At 37.3% G+C, this 17,970-nt stretch overlaps 1 protein-coding gene across 1 annotated transcript in view; it reads right to left on the reverse strand.

Moving 5' to 3' along the window:
• SUGCT (succinyl-CoA:glutarate-CoA transferase) overlaps positions 1 to 17,970 on the reverse strand; it is a 780,750-nt gene that overhangs the window by 643,243 nt on the left and 119,537 nt on the right. Inside the window, exon 8 of the mRNA XM_035026545.1 lies at positions 8,129 to 8,328. Coding sequence (XP_034882436.1) covers positions 8,129 to 8,328 — 200 coding nt within the window. The remainder of the gene's footprint in view (positions 1 to 8,128; positions 8,329 to 17,970) is intronic.

The following is a 17,970-nucleotide window of genomic DNA, read 5'->3' on the forward strand; positions in this document are numbered from 1 at the left end:
GGAATATTATGCAGCCATCAAAAGGAATGAGATCTTGCCATTTGCAACGACGTGGATGGAACTGGAGGGTATTATGTTGAGTGAAATAAGTCAAACAGAGAAAGACATGTATCATATGATCTCACTGATATGAGGAATTCTTAATCGCAGGAAACAAACTGAGTGTTGTTGGAGTGGGGGGTGGGGTGGGAGGGATGGGGTGACTGGGTGATGGACACTGGGGGGGGGTATGTGCTCTGGTAAGCGCTGTGAATTGTGCAGGACTGTTGAATCTCAGATCTGTACCTCTGAAACAAATAATGCAATATATGTTAAGAAAAAAAAAGGAAGAAGAGGAGGGTAGCGGGAGGGGAAGAATGAGGTGGGGGAAATCTGAGGGGTAGATGAACCATGAGAGATGATGGACTCTGAAAAACAAACAGGCTTCTGGAGGGGAGGGGGGTGGGAGGATGGGTTAGCCTGGTGGTGGGTATTGAGGAGGGCACATTCTGCATGGAGCACTGGGTGTTATGCACAAACAATGAATCATGGAACACTTCATCTAAAACTAATGATGTAATGTATGGGGATTAACATAAGAATAAAAAAAAAATTGGCCTCAAGTAACGAAGGACGATCAGGCTGACATGGGCCTTCATGGCAGGAATGCATCAGGCTTGTCAAAAAAGGGAGGTTCAAATGCAAACTCACAGTTCTCTGATTTCTTAAGCTTTCTGATATGGGCTCCTCTTTTTTCCTCTCCCTGCTCCATGCTGTCAACTTCCCTGGTCATAGGCTACTGCTTTTCTCCCTTCCCATCCTCTGTTCACCCTTCAGCATGATCTCAACTTCCAACCTCCACTTCCTTCCTAGATACATTATTTCTTTCCTCACAAATCTGGCACATTTACACACTGTTCCTAAGGGAATTCTTCCAGAGCTGACTTATCAATTAGGCATAGTGCTCACCATACTTCAGAAGGACACAAAATGTTTTAATTTTAATTTTAAAATGAGAAAAAAAATTAACACAATAATAATTAATATATAATAATGAATTATATTTATCTTTATTCCAATGCAGCTACAGTTCTTAGTATTTTTATGGAGGAAAGGACCCACAAAGGTAAAATCATCTAAGGCCCACAGAATCATAATGGGCCCTGAATTCTGAGTCAACCCAGCCCTACATCCTTCCCCACTAAAAACTGGTCCTTTCTAGCCTCATGGGTACAACCCAGACCAGAAGTAACTGTATGAGTATTTATTTCAAAACCTGATTTACGGTAATGGTTGCATAACACATGAACTGTACTAGAAATTATTAAATGGTCCCTTGAGACAGGGTGAATGTTATGATGTGCAAAACATACCTCACTAGGTCGCTTGGGTGGCTCAGTTAAGCATCTGCCTTCAGCTCAGGTCGTGATCTCAGGGTCCTGGGATCAAGTCCCGAGTCAGGCTCCCCACTCAGTGGGGAGTCTGCTTCTCCCTCTCCCTCCATCCCTCACCCTACTCATGCTCTATCACTCTCCCTCAAAAAAAAAATAAATAAAAATCTTTTTTAAAAAATACACCTCACTAAAGCTGTTCTTAAAAAAGACATAGGATAAAAAAAGAAAAGCAGAAACACTGGTATCTAAAGACACAAAAAGATGAATTTCAGATTACTATACTTGTTTGAAATTCAGAAATTTATCCACAGAAGTGTGCTACAATAATGATAGCTGAAATTTTATCTACCCTAAATATGAACAGTATTACAAACATGGAGAGAGAATAATGACATCAAAAATGCCAAAACATTCTATATGTGAAAATAATTATGGAAGTTTGGTGCTAAAAAGACTCACTGTCGTAGTAATTAGGGGAGCCTGGTTACAATTAAGTACAGGAAGGATATTAAAACTTCCCAAAGATATTTCTGTAAGCCACAATAGAAGAATAAGAGCAACAGAATAATTGGAACCACATCCAAACCCACTTCCTTGTTATTTACCAGTATCATCTAAAGAATACTGTTTAGATGCTGACGTTAGACAATCTTCAGTTGACAACTTTAAATCATATTAAGACTAAAAAAAAAATCAAAGAATTTTACGGCAAGGGTTAAAAGTTCATAGCCTTGAAACTACGAAAAATTTGGTGCCCACTTGTGAACCACATCCCGGCAACTGTCGTGTCTCTACAATGAAATGGTTTTGTTGTGGTTGAGACAATCAACTCCGAGTTAATAATTAACTACTATTCAAATCAAGTGCAATTTGTGTAATTGTACACTAGATCACTTTTAAGAGAAGGAGTACAAAATTTCATTTTTAGCAAATGATACTGAATGTTATAATCATTCGTCATCCTATGTAATGCAATCAAAATGAGTGGAAAAGTATGTTTTTTGCCCACTGCATGAAATCTCAGTCATTTTCCAGGCAGCTGAAATTAAGTTCAAATGTTATCTGCTCAATGCAGGTGAACATTTATACAAAAAAAAGAAAATGAACACATTTTTTAAAAGGTGAAGTTTCCTATTATATTACTTTGAAAAGTACCTAGAAATAGCACTTTGCATTTACATAAAGCAGAGTTTAATCATTCTGTGGTTTGGTATTTTGATCTAGAATCTATAAATGTTATCTTAAATTGAAAGACTAAATTAGTCAAGATTTCTCTATTATGAAAAGTTATAATAATTATATCAACAACTACCTTTTTAATCTCAGCACATTTCTAACACTGCAAAATATTTTTTCAGTAACCTAATAAAATTAATGCTAGTCATCAGAAACTTTCCAATTTACAAAGAATTTTTCACATTCTTTAGTGGCATTAGATTCTCAAAACAACCCAGTATTGTTAGTATAATGTTGATTGGTCCCCCAACATCAATTTCCCCTGCCTCTGGCCAAAAAATAACCACACCATTCTTTGGAGGAATCACATCTCCCCAGTTATAGTCATATGGTTTGGATGGAGTTAACCCCATCCCTAGTACACAGAACAGCTTAAGCCAAATAACATATTTTTTAGCCCTCATTAATTGGTTCTGGAATGGTCACTTAACCAGTGAAATATATGGTCTTGTTTTCTGGGCCTTCTACAAAAAAGGTCTTCCTTTTTCTTCCAGGGAAACTGCTAAAAGATTCTGTAAGTCTCCTTCATGGTATAGGATAAAGATGTAAGATCTGGTACCAGAACTGCTTCAACAATAGCTCCACATAATAAAAGACAGAGGAAAAGGGACTTGGAAAAGGCAGACAGTGCAGGATAGGAGTGAAAAGTAAAGAAAGACAAGTGGGAAAAAGACAAAGAGAGAAAAGAGATGCCCAAGGCTCAAAAAGCACATATGAGATGAGAAGAAAAGAAGTAACACAGAGTCAAGAAATATGGTAGAGGCAAAAAGAGATGAATAGAGCCTGGGCGGCAGTGGGTGAAGAGAATGAAAATGGTCTTATTAAGTTCCTGGGTGGCTCTGTCGGTGAAGCGTCTGCCATCAGTTCAGGTCATGATCCCAGGGTCCTGGGATCGAGCCCCGCAGAGGGCTCCCTGCTCCGTGGAAAGCCTGCTTCTCCCTCTACCCTTCCCCCCTGCTCGTGATCTCTCTCTCACTCAAATAAATAAAATCTTTAAAAAAAAGAAAATCTTGGGGCGCCTGGGTGGCTCAGTTGGTTGAGCGACTGCCTTCGGCTCAGGTCATGATCCTGGAGTCCCGGGATCGAGTCCCGCATCGGGCTCCCTGCTCAGCAGGGGGTTTGCTTCTCCCTCTGCCCTCTTCCCTCTCGTGCTCTCTGTCTCTCATTCTCTCTCTCTCAAATAAATAAATAAAATCTTTAAAAAAAAAAAAAGAAAGAAAATCTTATCACCCACTGCCTTGCACTTCAGACTGGCTTCAGCATAAACTATTGTCTGTACCACTGTCCTTTGAAGCTCTAGCACTATTCATAGCTCAGAGGCTATTCTAGCTTGTGGGAACAATAGCATGTATCCAAGGAGACAGTGTCTTTGGTTGAAAAGACCATAACCAACAGAATTGCTAGATAAAGAAACAGAGGACATAAGCGGTTAAAATCCAGATTCCTAAGCATGACATAGGAGGCCCTTAATACTCTTGGCCCAACTGCGTTCTAAGACCCTATGCTACAGAGAACGACATGCGTCACCTCCAGTTCTCCTACATGACACCACCACCTCTGGTATGAAGCCTCGAACAGATGTGTCACCTCTCACTCCAACTGAGCTACCACAGCGCCTGGGACACAGTGAGTCCTCGGCTGACCAGAGCTCATAAAAAACTCACTCCAAATGTTCTCTTTCTCAAAATTCTCGTATTTCAACAGAAACACTTGTCCATCAGGTTAAATTCCATGACAGTTTTCACTCACTGGATCTGAACATGATTAGATAATGCTTCAGAGGGGCCCACTGTGTCACACTGTCTTATTCTGACTCTTGGCATGCAACGTGGGGGCACAAGGGGCCAGTCCTGCTCTGTGTTCCCTTGTTACTGGGGGGTCTTTTGCTTCCTCTGCCTCTTACTAAATTTGCCTTCTCCCCTGGAGCTTCGCCACAGGAAAGCTGGATCTTGCCTGTCCCTCAGTGCCAAAGCTTTTGTCTTTATCACATAGGGAAAAGAGAACCAGTCAGGATATCAGAAACCAGAATTCTCGCTGTGACTCCGTTGGTCAAGCAGATCAACATTTCCTAGCTTCAGTTTCTTTGTAAGTAAAATAGGAATAAAAATTCCTGCCCCATCTGCCTGGGTGCCAGTTGAGCATTTAACTCTTGGTTTCAGCTCAGGTCATGATCTTCGGGTTGTGAGAGAGAGCCCAGACTTGCACTCAGCATGGAGTCTGCTTGGGATTCTTTCCCGCTCCCTCCCCCTCTGCCCTTCACCCCAATCCAGCTCTTGTGCTCGCTCTCAAATAAATAAATAAATAAAATCTTTAAAAAAACTCCTGCCCTACCTACCTCAGGTGATTATTATGGAGATCATATAAAACAGTAGATCTGAAAATCCATAGCTCTAAAATAAGACTTAATTGATTTTTATTGTTAAAAGGTAATGACAATAGCCAAGATATGGAAACAATCTAAGTGTTCATCAATGGATGAATGGATAAAAAAATGTTGTACATATATACACACAATGAATGGAATGTTATTCAGCCATCAAAAAAAGGAGGAAATCCCACCATCTGTAACAACATGGATGGACCCTGAGGGCATTATGCTAAGTAAAATAAGCCAGTCAGAGAAAGACAGATAGAATACAGTCTTGCTTATATGTAGGATCTAGAAGAAATTTTTTTTACTTAAAAAAAAAAAAAAACTGAGCTCATAGATACAGAGAACAGATTGGTCGTTGCAAGAGGCAAAGGGTTGGTAAAATAGGTGAAAGGCGTCAAATGGTACAAATTTCCAGTTATAAAATAAATAAGTCACAGGGATGTAATGTACAGCATGGTGACTATAGCTAATAATACTGTACTGCATATTTGAAAGCTGCTAAGAGAGTAGATTGCAAACGTTCTCATGGGAAAAGAAGATCACAACTATGTATCATGATGGATGTTAACCAAACTTATTGTGGTGATCATTTTGCAATATATACAAATATCAAATCATTATGTTATCCATCTGAAACTAATATAATGTTTTATGTCAGTTTTACCTCAATTAAAAAAAAAAAGTAGCTAATGAGTCTTAATCACACTAATAACTTTAGCAACCTTTAACTAGATTAGCTACAGCAAATAGACTAAAACACTGCTACCAGGTTTGCTAAAAGCAAATCATCTCATCATTAGTTGTTTATCAAGTGCTTATCCTAACTCCATGGTTTTCTACCTTTTTCTAACCTTTCCTAGCAAACCTAAGGGCCATGAGACATACACATTGCTAACAGTGGGCATCCTATTGATCTCAAAAGATTGGGAGAGCCCACTATTTGACAAATACTAGGCTGCATTTTGAGGATACCACTGTAAGCAGGAACAAACATTCCCGCATTTATGGGACTTATAGGCTCAGGGGACAACACGAACAACAAACACAGACACATACCCAAAATGACTAGAAAGCATGTATGTGAGCATGCATGCATGCATTTGTATTTCCTGTACCCTCACTTTGAAACAGCCCCACCAGTGATACCATCCCCTTCCACTCTCACCCCCAGGGAACCACACACCTCCACATCATGAATCATTGTGTTAGGAGCCGGAAGAGAATTAAACTCTACCAAGCGCTACAAGAGAATTTCTTCCAAAGCTAATTAATCATTGACATATAAGTAAAGCAGACTAGGTAAAGATCAGGAGACTTAAATAGAGTCCCAAATTCAGGACTGGTCACATAATTTGCAAGTACTGGTGCAAAGTGAAAAAAATGTAGGGCCTCTAATTCAAAAATAATTAGGAATCTCAAGGCAGTGATAACAGAGCATTTAAACTAAGCTTAGAACCCTCTGTGATTGCACAGGTCAAACCCCCTGAAATCTTCCTGGCTTCCATCCTTAAGGAATGTGTAACTTGTAGTCAGTCACTTACCCTACCTCAGGTTCCTTACAGCTATAAAATTAGAGGAGGGAAGAAAAGGCTTTCAGCTTCTTCCCATAACTAACATCTGTGTTTCTCTATTTAGAAGACAGTTCATTCATTCGGAGAGAATTATTTTACCCTTTTATATAACCACTAAAATGCTCACTGTGACTCAAAGCTAATGTTGAAACCCCATATGTAGTATTTTACCTTTAACCATTTTGATGGGTTTTTTTTTTTACCCTAGACAACTCCTTAATTTTGTCTACGAGAACAAATCTCCAAAGCAGTTTTCCAAGTTTACTAGTCTCCCATTTATGCCACTTAAATCTGAAATTCCTAACTGAGGTCTCCATCTATAAAGTAATTTTTCCCATAGTAAAGTATCTCCTTGCACAAATTTGGTATTTTCTTTTTTTCTATTCCTGAAGAATTATCTATTCTGAATAGGCATCTGGGTCTGCTCCAATAAAAAGGAGGCAAAATGTCAATTTCAGAGTTAGTTAACCTTTTAATTCCAGCAGTTTAGTATTTAGCATGACATAACTAATAACTATCCAAGCCAGGGGTTCTTAACCTAGAGTCCGTGGAAAGAATGAACTAATTAACTTGAACGGAAAAAAAATATATCTTTATGTCCATCCAACTTCTAACTAAAATTTAGCATTTTCTTCAATTATGAATGTAGGCAACAAACCATAGGAATATTAGTAGTGCCTATGGCTTGATCACCAATAAATATTATCCATATTTTCATATCATATTCTAGCTATTGCAGATATCTTAAAACATCATTTATGTTCAACATTACCTCAAAATTGCAATAGTTACTAAGCCCAAAAATAGATCTTATGGTTTAATGTGTTAGTAAAAAATCATATATGTTATTACAACACAAAATTGGTTTTTACGTTGAAATAACTGTATTTTAATGTAACTTGCTTCCCTTGCAATCCTAAATATATCAATTTATGCATCTAAAAAAATAATTCTGAAAAAAGGTCCATAGCCTTCACCAGACTATTCAAAGGATCCACAGTACAAAACAGGTGAAGAAACCCTGGTCAAAAGAAGTTACAGAGCTCATGTGACAATAAAATAGAACCAAATGTACTCCTGTCTCACAAGTAGTAATAGACCCATTTTAATATAAATAGTCTTTGGGCGCCTGGGTAGCTCAGATGGTTAAGCGTCTGCCTTCGGCTCAGGTCATGATCCCAGGGTCCTGGGATCAAGTCCCGCATCGGGCTCTCTGCTCCTTGGGAGCCTGCTTCTCCCTCTGCCTCTCTCTCTCTGTCTCTCATGAATAAATAAATAAAATCTTTAAAAAAAAAAAAACAAAAAAAAAATATATATATAAATAGTCTTTAAACTTCTAATTCAACAGCAATGTCTACATACAACAAAATCTTCATGGTCTGTTTATTTTAACTTAATAATAATTAAGTATACCAAAATAGAACAGCTTTTGCTGTTGTTGTTTGTGGATTTTTTCTGTTTTTGGTTTTTTGGTTTTTTTTTTTTGCACATGTGACCATAGGATTTGATATGAAAGAGTATAACCCAGATACATGTCTTTACACCACAATCTCAAAAGTTCTTTGGATCGGTACCTGAGATGACAGTAGGTTACAATCAATGAACAGTCCTTTCCCCGTTTTATATCTTTGTATCAGTCCAGCCATAATGGCTCCATATGCATACAGGCCAGTAGCAAGATCAGTCATGGCCACTCCTGGACGAACTGGATCTCCATCCTGGGTTGGGGTGAGAAAAACAGAGAAAACTGAAAGTTGAAACCACCATATTTTTTCTCAAATATTCTCTCTCTTTTTTTTTAAAGATTTTATTTATTTATTTGTGAGAGAGAGAATGAGAGAGAGCACATGAGAGGGGGGGAGGGTCAGAGGGAGAAGGAGACTCCCTGCCAAGCAGGGAGCCGGATGCGGGACTCGATCCAGGGACTCTGGGATCATGACCTGAGCCAAAGGCAGTCGCTTAACCAACTGAGCCACCCAGGCGCCCTTTTCTCAAATATTCTAAGATCAAACAGAAGAAAAAATTGTTTATGACATATGCATGCACACACACAAAAGGAATACAACAAGCTGCTATGGTGATTATCTGCTGGTGGTAAGAATATATTTATATTTACTGTATTTTTCACTCCATCTCCTACCAACCAAACTAAACCAAATCAAATCATATCAAATATTTTTAAACATGTCTAGGGGCGCATGGGTGGCTCAGTCAGTTAAGCGTCTGCCTTCCGCTCAGGTCATGATCCCAGGATCCTGGGATCGAGCCCCATATCGGGCTCCCTGATCAGTGGGGAGCCTGCTTCTCCCTCTGCCTGCCACTCCCCCTGCTTGTGCTCTTTCTCTCTCTCTCTCTCGCTATCTCTCTCTCTCTGTGTCAAATAAATAAAATCTTAAAAAAAAAACCACACATGTCTGAAGATCCTTCTTAATGTATTTACCTTGTTTATCCTAAAAAATAAATAACTGAATTTGAATTTAAATGAGTAAATCTACTGGAAACGAAAGAGAGCTTTTTTTTTTTTTCTTGTTGGGTAGGAGGCTCTCCCAGGAAAAAGAAGGCAGAAGACCTGGTCTATTCTCCTTATAAGCACGCTAATTACTGACAAATATACTAATGGTATTTGCTTAAGAAAAAAAAAGTACTTATCCATAGAAGGCTTTTAGCAGAATACCCTTGTTTTAGAAGTACTATGGAAAACAAACCTAGAATCCATAGGTTTATAAAGGATGGGACATCACCTGTGCAATTATTGGAGTATAAAATGGAATGTTTCGCAGCCTATAATGTTCCCTATTGTATGAGGTAACCCATGTACTTCATTAGAGATCATATCTACTGCTCTGGGATTGACAGTTTTGTCTATGGTGAAAAGAAAGAACCTGGGGGGTCTCTCTCAATATCCAGGACCCCTGTCTGCTTTTCCTGTGCCTTTTGGTTCCTTGTATCCTTAAAATTAAAAGTAAACCTTAATACTGATTAACATTTTCAATTCATGTCAGTCTGATCTGACAATCCAATCTTTGACCTATATGTAAAGATATTAGAACAGTGCCTGGCAAACAATAACTATCCTATAAAAATTAGCTAACATTATCATTAACATTATTATCAGTCATTGTTATATCATAGAGTTCCTATTTTGCACTACCTTGAATTCTGTTAATCCTTTCATCACACAGAATACCTAAAAAAAGCCTACATTTCATCTGGTTGATACATTCATTCAATCACTCCCTTATTCATTAATTCCAGCTGTTATTCAATCATTTTCAGAAGCTAGTTTTTTCTTTCCTGCAATCCATACATGAAGTGTATCAATCATCTTATGAGAGTGCTAAATAATGTTAAAAGAAAGTAAACGAGAATATTTAATGACTAAACTTTTTCTCTGCTTTTCAACTCAATTTCAAGGAAGATAAAGCAATTAAAATTGGAAACCTCTGGCTGTTTTCTACCTATTATGATTGGAAAAAATTTGTAGTGGCTTGAATCAGTAAATTTAAAATTAAATTTATCATTGGGATTTAAGATTATTTATAGTGTTAAAAATGAGAGACAAGTTCAAATTTAAGTTTATAGACACATTTTCTCACTATAAAATGAATAAACTCATATTTTATCTGCTCTACTTCTCAGACCAGTAGGAATAAATGAGATAATAAATCCTTTATCTTATATTTAAACTTCCTGAAAAGGGGAGACTATACCTGATTAATATTCCAAAAACATCATTACATTATCCAGAATAACAATATGAAATTATAAGCATTAAACAAACATTAAGTTACATCAATATATTAGAGACAACATTATCACTGTTAGAAGTGACAATTTATGCCAAATAATTTCAGTGAAACACCAACTGAAACCAACTTACTAACACACTTCAGATTCAAAGATACAAATAGGCTGAAAAAATGAAAGCATGGGAAAAAATATGTCATGCAAACAACAGCCATAAGAATGCTGGAGTGGCTATACTAATACCAGACGAAATAGATCTTAAAACAAACCAAAAAAATGTCACTAGAGAAAATAAAAATAGAAAATGGGATCATTGCACTAGGAAGATATAACAACTATAAGCACATATGCACCTAAAAACAGAGCTGCCAAAAAACAAAAAGCAAAAAGTGACTGATTTGAAAGGAGAAACAGACACATCAGGAATACTAGAAGGAGGTTTCAAACTCAAATATGAACAGTGAGTAGAACAACTAGATAGTAATATTCTATTGTATATATGGACCACATCTTCTTTATCCATTCATCTGTTGAGGGGCATCTCAGCTCTTTCCACAGCTTGACTATTGCGGGACATCGCTGCTATGAACACTGGGGTGCATATGGCCCTTCTTTTCACTACATCCGTGTCTGTGGGGCAAATACCCAGGAGTGCAATTGCTGGGTCATAGGGTAGCTCTATTTTTAATTTTTTGAGGCACCTCCACACTGTTTTCCAAAGTGGCTGTACCAACTTGCATTCCCACCAACAGTGTAAGAGGGTCCCCCTTTCTCCACAACCTCTCCAACATTTGTTGTTTCTTGCCCTGTCAATTTTTGCCATTCTACCTGGTGTAAGGTGGTATTACTCAGCCATCAGAAAGGATGAATACCCAACTTTTACAACAACATGGATGGGACTGGAGGAGATTATGCTAAGTGAAATAAGTCAAGCAGAGAAAGTCAATTATCATATGGTTTCACTTATTTCTGGAACATAAGGAATAGCATGGAGGACATTAGGAGAAGGAAGGGAAAAATGAAGTGGGGGGAAATCGGAGGGAGAGATGAACCATGAGAGACTATGGATTCTGAGAAACAAACTGAGGGTTTTAGAGGGGAGGGGTGTTGGGGGATGGGTTAGCCCGGTGATGGGTATTAAGGAGGGCACAAACTGCATGGAGCACTGGGTATTATATGAAAACAATGAATCGTGGATCACCACATCAAAAACTAATGATGTATTGTATGGTGACTAACATAACAATAAATTAAAATGTAAAAAAAAAAAAGAACAACTAGATAGAAAATCAAAAAAGAAAGAAAAGATTTGAATACCATAAACCAAGTATATCTAATATCTAGAAAACACTTCATCCAACAACAAAACACACATTCTTCTCAAGTGGACATGGAAAATCCTCTAGGACAGACAATATCATAGGCCATAAGACAAGCTAAAATAAATTTAAAAGTAGTGAGTTCATACAAAATATGTTCTCAGGTAACAACTGAATGAAATTAGAATCACTAACAGAGGCATATTTTGGAAACCCAAAAATATGTGGACAGTAAACAACAATTTCAAAACACTAATGAGTAACAAAAAAAATCACATAAGAAATTAGAAAATACCTCAAGATGAATAAGAGGCATCCATATTGGTAAAGAAGTTAAAACTGTCCCTATTTGCAAACGACATGATACTATACATAGAAAGTCTTAGACTCCAGGGGTGCCTGGGTGGCTCAGTTTTTAAGCATCTGCCTTCAGCTCAGGTCATGATCCCAGGGTTCTGGGATAGAGCCCCACATCGGGCTCCCTGCTCAGCGGGAAGCCTGCTTCTCTCTCTCCCACTCCCCCTGCTTGTGTTCCTGCTTTCACTGTCTCTCTCTCACTGTCAAATAAATAAATAAAAAATCTTTAAAAAAAAAAGAAAGAAAGAAAGTCCTAGACTCCAGTAATAAATGAATTCAGTAAAACCGCAGGATACAAAATTAATACCCAGAAATCAGTAGCATTCTATATACCAATAACAAAATAGTAGAAAGAGAAATTAAGAATACAACCTCATTTGCAATTGCACCAAAAAGAATAAAATACCTAGGAATAGACTTAAAGAGGTGAAAGACCTGTACTTTGAAAACTATAAAACACTGAGTAAAGAAACTGAAGATGAAACAAATGGAAAGATATTTCATGCTCATGGATTAGATGACTTAATATAAATGTTAAAATGTGCATACTACCCAAAGCAATCTACAGATTCAATGCAATCCTTATCAAAATACCAATGGTGTTTTTTTGACAAAAATAAAACAAATAATCCTAAAATTTATATGGAACCACAAAAGACCTCAAATACTCAAGGAAATCTTGAGGAAGAAAAACAAAGCTGCAGGTATCACAATTCCAGATTTCAAGTTATACTACAAAGCTGTAATAATCAGGGCACCTGGGTGGCTCAGTCATTCATGAAGTGTCTGCCTTCGGCTCAGGTAATGATCCCAGAGTCCAGGATTGAGTCCCACATTGGGCTCCCTGCTCAGCTTCTCCCTCTGTCCCTCAACCCACTCGTGCTCTCTCTCAAGTAAATAAAATCTTAAAAAAAAAAAAAAAAAAAGCTGTAGTAATCAAAACAGTATGGTACTGGCACAAAAATAGACACATAAATCAATAGAACAGAATAGAGACCCCAGAAATGAACCCACACTTATACGATCAATTAATCTATTACAAAGGAGCCAAGAATACACAATGGGGAAAAGACAGTCTCTTCAATAAATGGTGCTGGGAAAACTAAATAGCTACATGTAATAGAATGAGCTGGACCACTTTCTAATACCATACACAAAAATAAACTCAAAATAAATTAAAGACCCAAATGTGAGCCCTGAGACCATAAAAATTCTAGGAGAACACAGACAGTAATTTCTCTAACATCAACTACAGCAAAATTTTTCTAGATATGTCTCCTAAGAGGAGGGAAACAAAAGCAAAAATAAACTATTGGGACTACATCAAAATAAAAAGCTTTTGCACAGTAAAAGAAACCACCAACAAAACAAAAAGCTATTTAATGAATGGGAGAAGATATTTGCAAATGATATACCCAATAAAGGGTGCATATCCAAAATACGGAAAGAATTTACACAACTCACCACCAAAAAAACATATAATCTGATTAAAAATGGTCAAAGGACCTGAATAGAGATTTTTCCTTAGAAAACATACAAATGGACAACAGACACATGAAAAGATGCTCAACATCACCAATCATCAGGGAAATACAAATTAAAACCACCACAAGATATCACCTTACACCTGTCAGAATGACTAAAATCAAAAAGACAAGAAGTAACAAGTGTGAACAAAGACATGGGGAGAAAGGAACCTTCGTGTGCTGTTGGTGGGAATGTAATTGGTACACTCCATACTGTGGAAAATAGTATAAAGTTTCCTCAAAAAAATAAGAATAGAAATACCATATGATCCAATAATTCCACTACTCGGTATTTACCCAAAGAAAACAAAAACAGTAATTCAGAAAGATATATACACCCCTATATTTATTGCAGCATTATTTATAATAGCCAAGATATGGAAGCAACCCAAGTGTCCATTAGCAGACAAATGGGTAAGGAAGATGTGGTGTGTATGTACATGTGTACGTAAACACACACGCATGCACGTACACTGAAATATTACATAGTCATAAAAAAGAATGAGATCATGCCATTTGAGATAGTATGGTTGGACCTAGAGGGTATTATGCTAAATGAAGTAAGTCAAACAGAGAAAGACAAATATCATATGATTTCCCTTATATGTGGAATCCAAAAAACAAAACAAATGAATTAACAAACAAAAAGCAGAATCAGACTTATAAATACAGAGAACAAACTAATGGTTGCTAGAGGGATGGGAGGTGGGAGGTGGGCAAAATGGGTGAAGGGGAGTGGGAAGTATAGGCTTCCAGCCATAGGAATGAAAGGCACAACATAAGGAATGTAACAGATGGTAGTTACACCTGTGGTGAGCATAGCATAATGTATAAACACGTGGAATCACTATGATGTACACCCAAAACTAATGTAACAGTGTATGTCAACTATACCCAAATAAAAAAAACTTTTAAAAGAAAATGTTTCAAGATGAATGAAAATAAAGGTACAATATACCAAAATTTATGAGATGGAGCTAAAGCAGTATTGGAGGGCAATTTATAGCTGTACATACCTATATTTTAAAAGAAGAAATATTTCAAATCAATAACCTAGCATTCCCCCTTTAGACACTGGAAAAAGAAAAGCAAACTAAACTCAAAGCAAGTAAAAGGAAGGAAGTAATACAGAGTAGAGCAGGAAATAATGAAATAGAGAATAGTAGCCCAATGGAGAAAATCAACAAAAAAAAAGTTGGCTCCCTGAAAAGATCAACAAAAGTGACACATCTGTACCTGAGCTTTTCTTTTTTAAGATTGTATTTATTTATTTGAGAGAGAGAGTGAGCAGGGGAGAGTGGTAAAGAGAGGAGCAGATTCCCCACTAAGCAGAGAGCCCAATGCAGGACTCAATCCCAGGACCCGGGGATCATGACCTGAGCCAAAGGCAGATGCTTAACTGAGCCACCCAGGCACCCCTGTACCTAAACTTTAAAAAAAAAGTAAGAAATAAATCTAACAAATAAATAGAAAAACTGAATAGATATATGACAATTAGAGAAACGGACTTTGTAATCAAAAAGCTTCCAACAAAATTTAAAAAGTCTAGGAAAATTCTACCAAGCATTTTTTAAAGTTTTTATTTAAGTTCCAGTTAGTTATCATACAGTGTAATATTAGCTTCAGGTGTATAGTACAGTGATTCAACGCTTCCATACATCACCAGGTGCTCATCACAAGAAGTGCAATCCTTAATCCCCATCACCTATTTAACCTATCCCCTCACCCACCTATCCCCTGGTAACCATCAGTTTGTTCTCTGTAGTTAAGAGTCTATTTCTGGGCACCTGGGTGGCTCAGTTGGTTGGGCGACTGCCTTCGGCTCAGGTCATGATCCTGGAGTCCCGGGATCAAGTCCCGCATTGGGCTCCCTGCTCGGCGGGGCGTCTGCTTCTCCCTCTGACCCTCCCCCCCTCATGCTCTCTCTCTCATTCTCTCTCTCTCTCTCTCAAATAGATAAATAAAATCTTTAAAAAAAAATAATTAATTAAAAAAAAGAGTCTATTTCTTGATTTGCTTCTCTCTCTCTTTTTCCTTTCCCTTTGTTCAGTTGTTTTGTTTCTTAAATTCCACATATGAGTAAAATCATACATCTACCAAGCTTTTAAAGAATTAACATTAATTCTTCGCAAATGCTTCCAAAAACCAAAAGAGGAAAGAACACCTCTCAATTTCTTCTATGAGGCCAGTAATATACTGAGATCAAGCCACACAAAGACATCACAAGAAAATAAAACTATAGGGGCGCCTGGGTGGCTGAGTCGGTTAAGCGGCTGCCTTCGGCCCAGGTCATGATTCCAGGGTCCTGGGATCAAGCCCCACGTCAGGCTCCCTGCTGAGCGGGGAGCCTGCTTCTCGCTCTCCCTCCACCTGCCACTCCCCCTGCTTGTATTCTCCCTCTCTCTCTAATAAAAAATAAGAAAATCTTAAAAAAAAAAAAAAGAAAAGAAAAGAAAACTATACAGGCCAATATCTCTAATGAGCATAAACACAAATTCTCAACAAAATACTAGCAAATTGAATCTGACAATATACAAAAGAACTTTATATCATGAGTAACTGGGATCAATTTTCTCAGGAACAAGGTTGATTTAATATTTGAAAATCAATCAGTATAACAATCAAATCATTAAAATAAAGGAAAAACACAAAATGATTATCTTGACAGATGCAGATAAAGAATTTGATAAAATCCAATACCCTTAATGATGAAATAGTCAACACACTAGGTAAAGAAGTGCACTTCTTCAATCTCAAGAAGGACATATGTGAAAAAAACACAGGTCACATCATAAGTAAATGTAAAAAATTGAATGCTTCCCCCCTAATATTAGAACAAGGGAAGGATGCCTGCTCTCATCACTTCAATTCAACATTATACTGGAGGTTTTAGCCAGTGCAATTAGGAGAGAAAAAGAAATGAAAGGAATCTAGACTGGGAAGAAAGAAGTAAAACTATATTTGCAGATGACATAATATTATATATAGTAAATCCTTAGGAATCCACTAAAAAACTCTTAGAACTAACAAATGAGTTCAGCAAGTTTGCAAGATACAAGGCAATATATAAAAATCAACTGTCTTTCCACACAGTAACAATAAACAAATTAGAGGCGCCTGGGTGGCTCAGTCGTTAAGCATCTGTCTTCGGCTCAGGTCATGATCCCAGGGTGCAGGGATCAAGCCCCGCATTGGCCTCCCTGCTCTGCGGGGAGCCTGCTTCTTTTTTTTTGAACACCAAAAAAAAAAAAAAAACACACGCACAAACACATACACACATGCCCACACACCCATCTGAGAATAGCTGGACATGTCAGCATGTTAAGTAAAAGAAGAATTTATGAAATAATAATGCAATTCTGATATATTCTAAAATTCAAGAGTGCAATCTTGTTTCAAATATAGTATATTGTCTATTTAAAAAAAAAAGTTTTTTTCAAGTCACATATCCGGTAAGGAACTTATAACTAGAATTTATGAAGAAACTCAGTAATTTACAACTCAAATAATAAGAAGGCAAATAAGCCATTTTGCAAAGGATCTGAATAGACATTTCTCCAAAGAAGATACACAAATGGCCTTTAAGCATAGGAAAAGATGCTCAACATCACTAGCCATCAGAGAAATGCAAATGTAAACCACAATTAGCTTACAAGCCAACAATAAAAAGACAACCCAATTTTAAAATGAGCAGTGTTGACACACTTTCAAAAAAAGATATACAAATAGCCAATAAGCACATGAAAAGATGCTCGATATCATTAGCCATCAGGGAAATGCAAATGAAAACCAAAATGAGCTTACAACCCAACAACAAAAAGCCCGATTTAAAAATGAGCAGAGGGTTTACACACACATTTCTCCGAAGAAGACATATAAATAACCAGTAAGTACATGAAAAGGTGCTCAAGATCATTAGTTGTCAGAGAAATGCAAATCAAAACCACAGTGAGATACCACATCACACATACTAGAAGAGTTGTCATGAAAAAGAGAAATATGGCAAGTGTTAGCAAGGACATGGAAAAATAAAAATTCTTATAAACTGCTGGTGGAATTGGAAATGCTGTGCTCACTGTGGAAAACAGTCTGGCAATTCCTTAAAGGGTTAAACATAAAGTTACCATATGACCCAGCAATTCTACTTCCAGGAATATGCCCAAAAGAATGAAAGTATACTTCCTCACAAAAAAAACTTATACACAAATTTTCATAGCAGCATTATTCATCATGGCCGAAGAGTGGAAGGAACCCAAATGTCCATCAACCAATAAATAAATGAAGTATGGGATAGCCATACAATGGAATATATTAGGCAATAAAAAGAAATAAAGTACTGATACATGCCGACTTTATGCTAAGTGACAGAAGCCAGTCCCATAAGGCCACAGATGATATACTATTTTCATGAAATGTCCAGAATAGGCAAATCCATAGAGACGAAAAGTAGAGCCAGGGGCTGAGAGG

This window comes from Mirounga leonina, unplaced genomic scaffold (assembly GCF_011800145.1).
Source record: "Mirounga leonina isolate KUSES-001 unplaced genomic scaffold, KU_Mleo_1.0 Mir_199, whole genome shotgun sequence".
Taxonomy (NCBI): Eukaryota; Metazoa; Chordata; class Mammalia; order Carnivora; family Phocidae; genus Mirounga; species Mirounga leonina.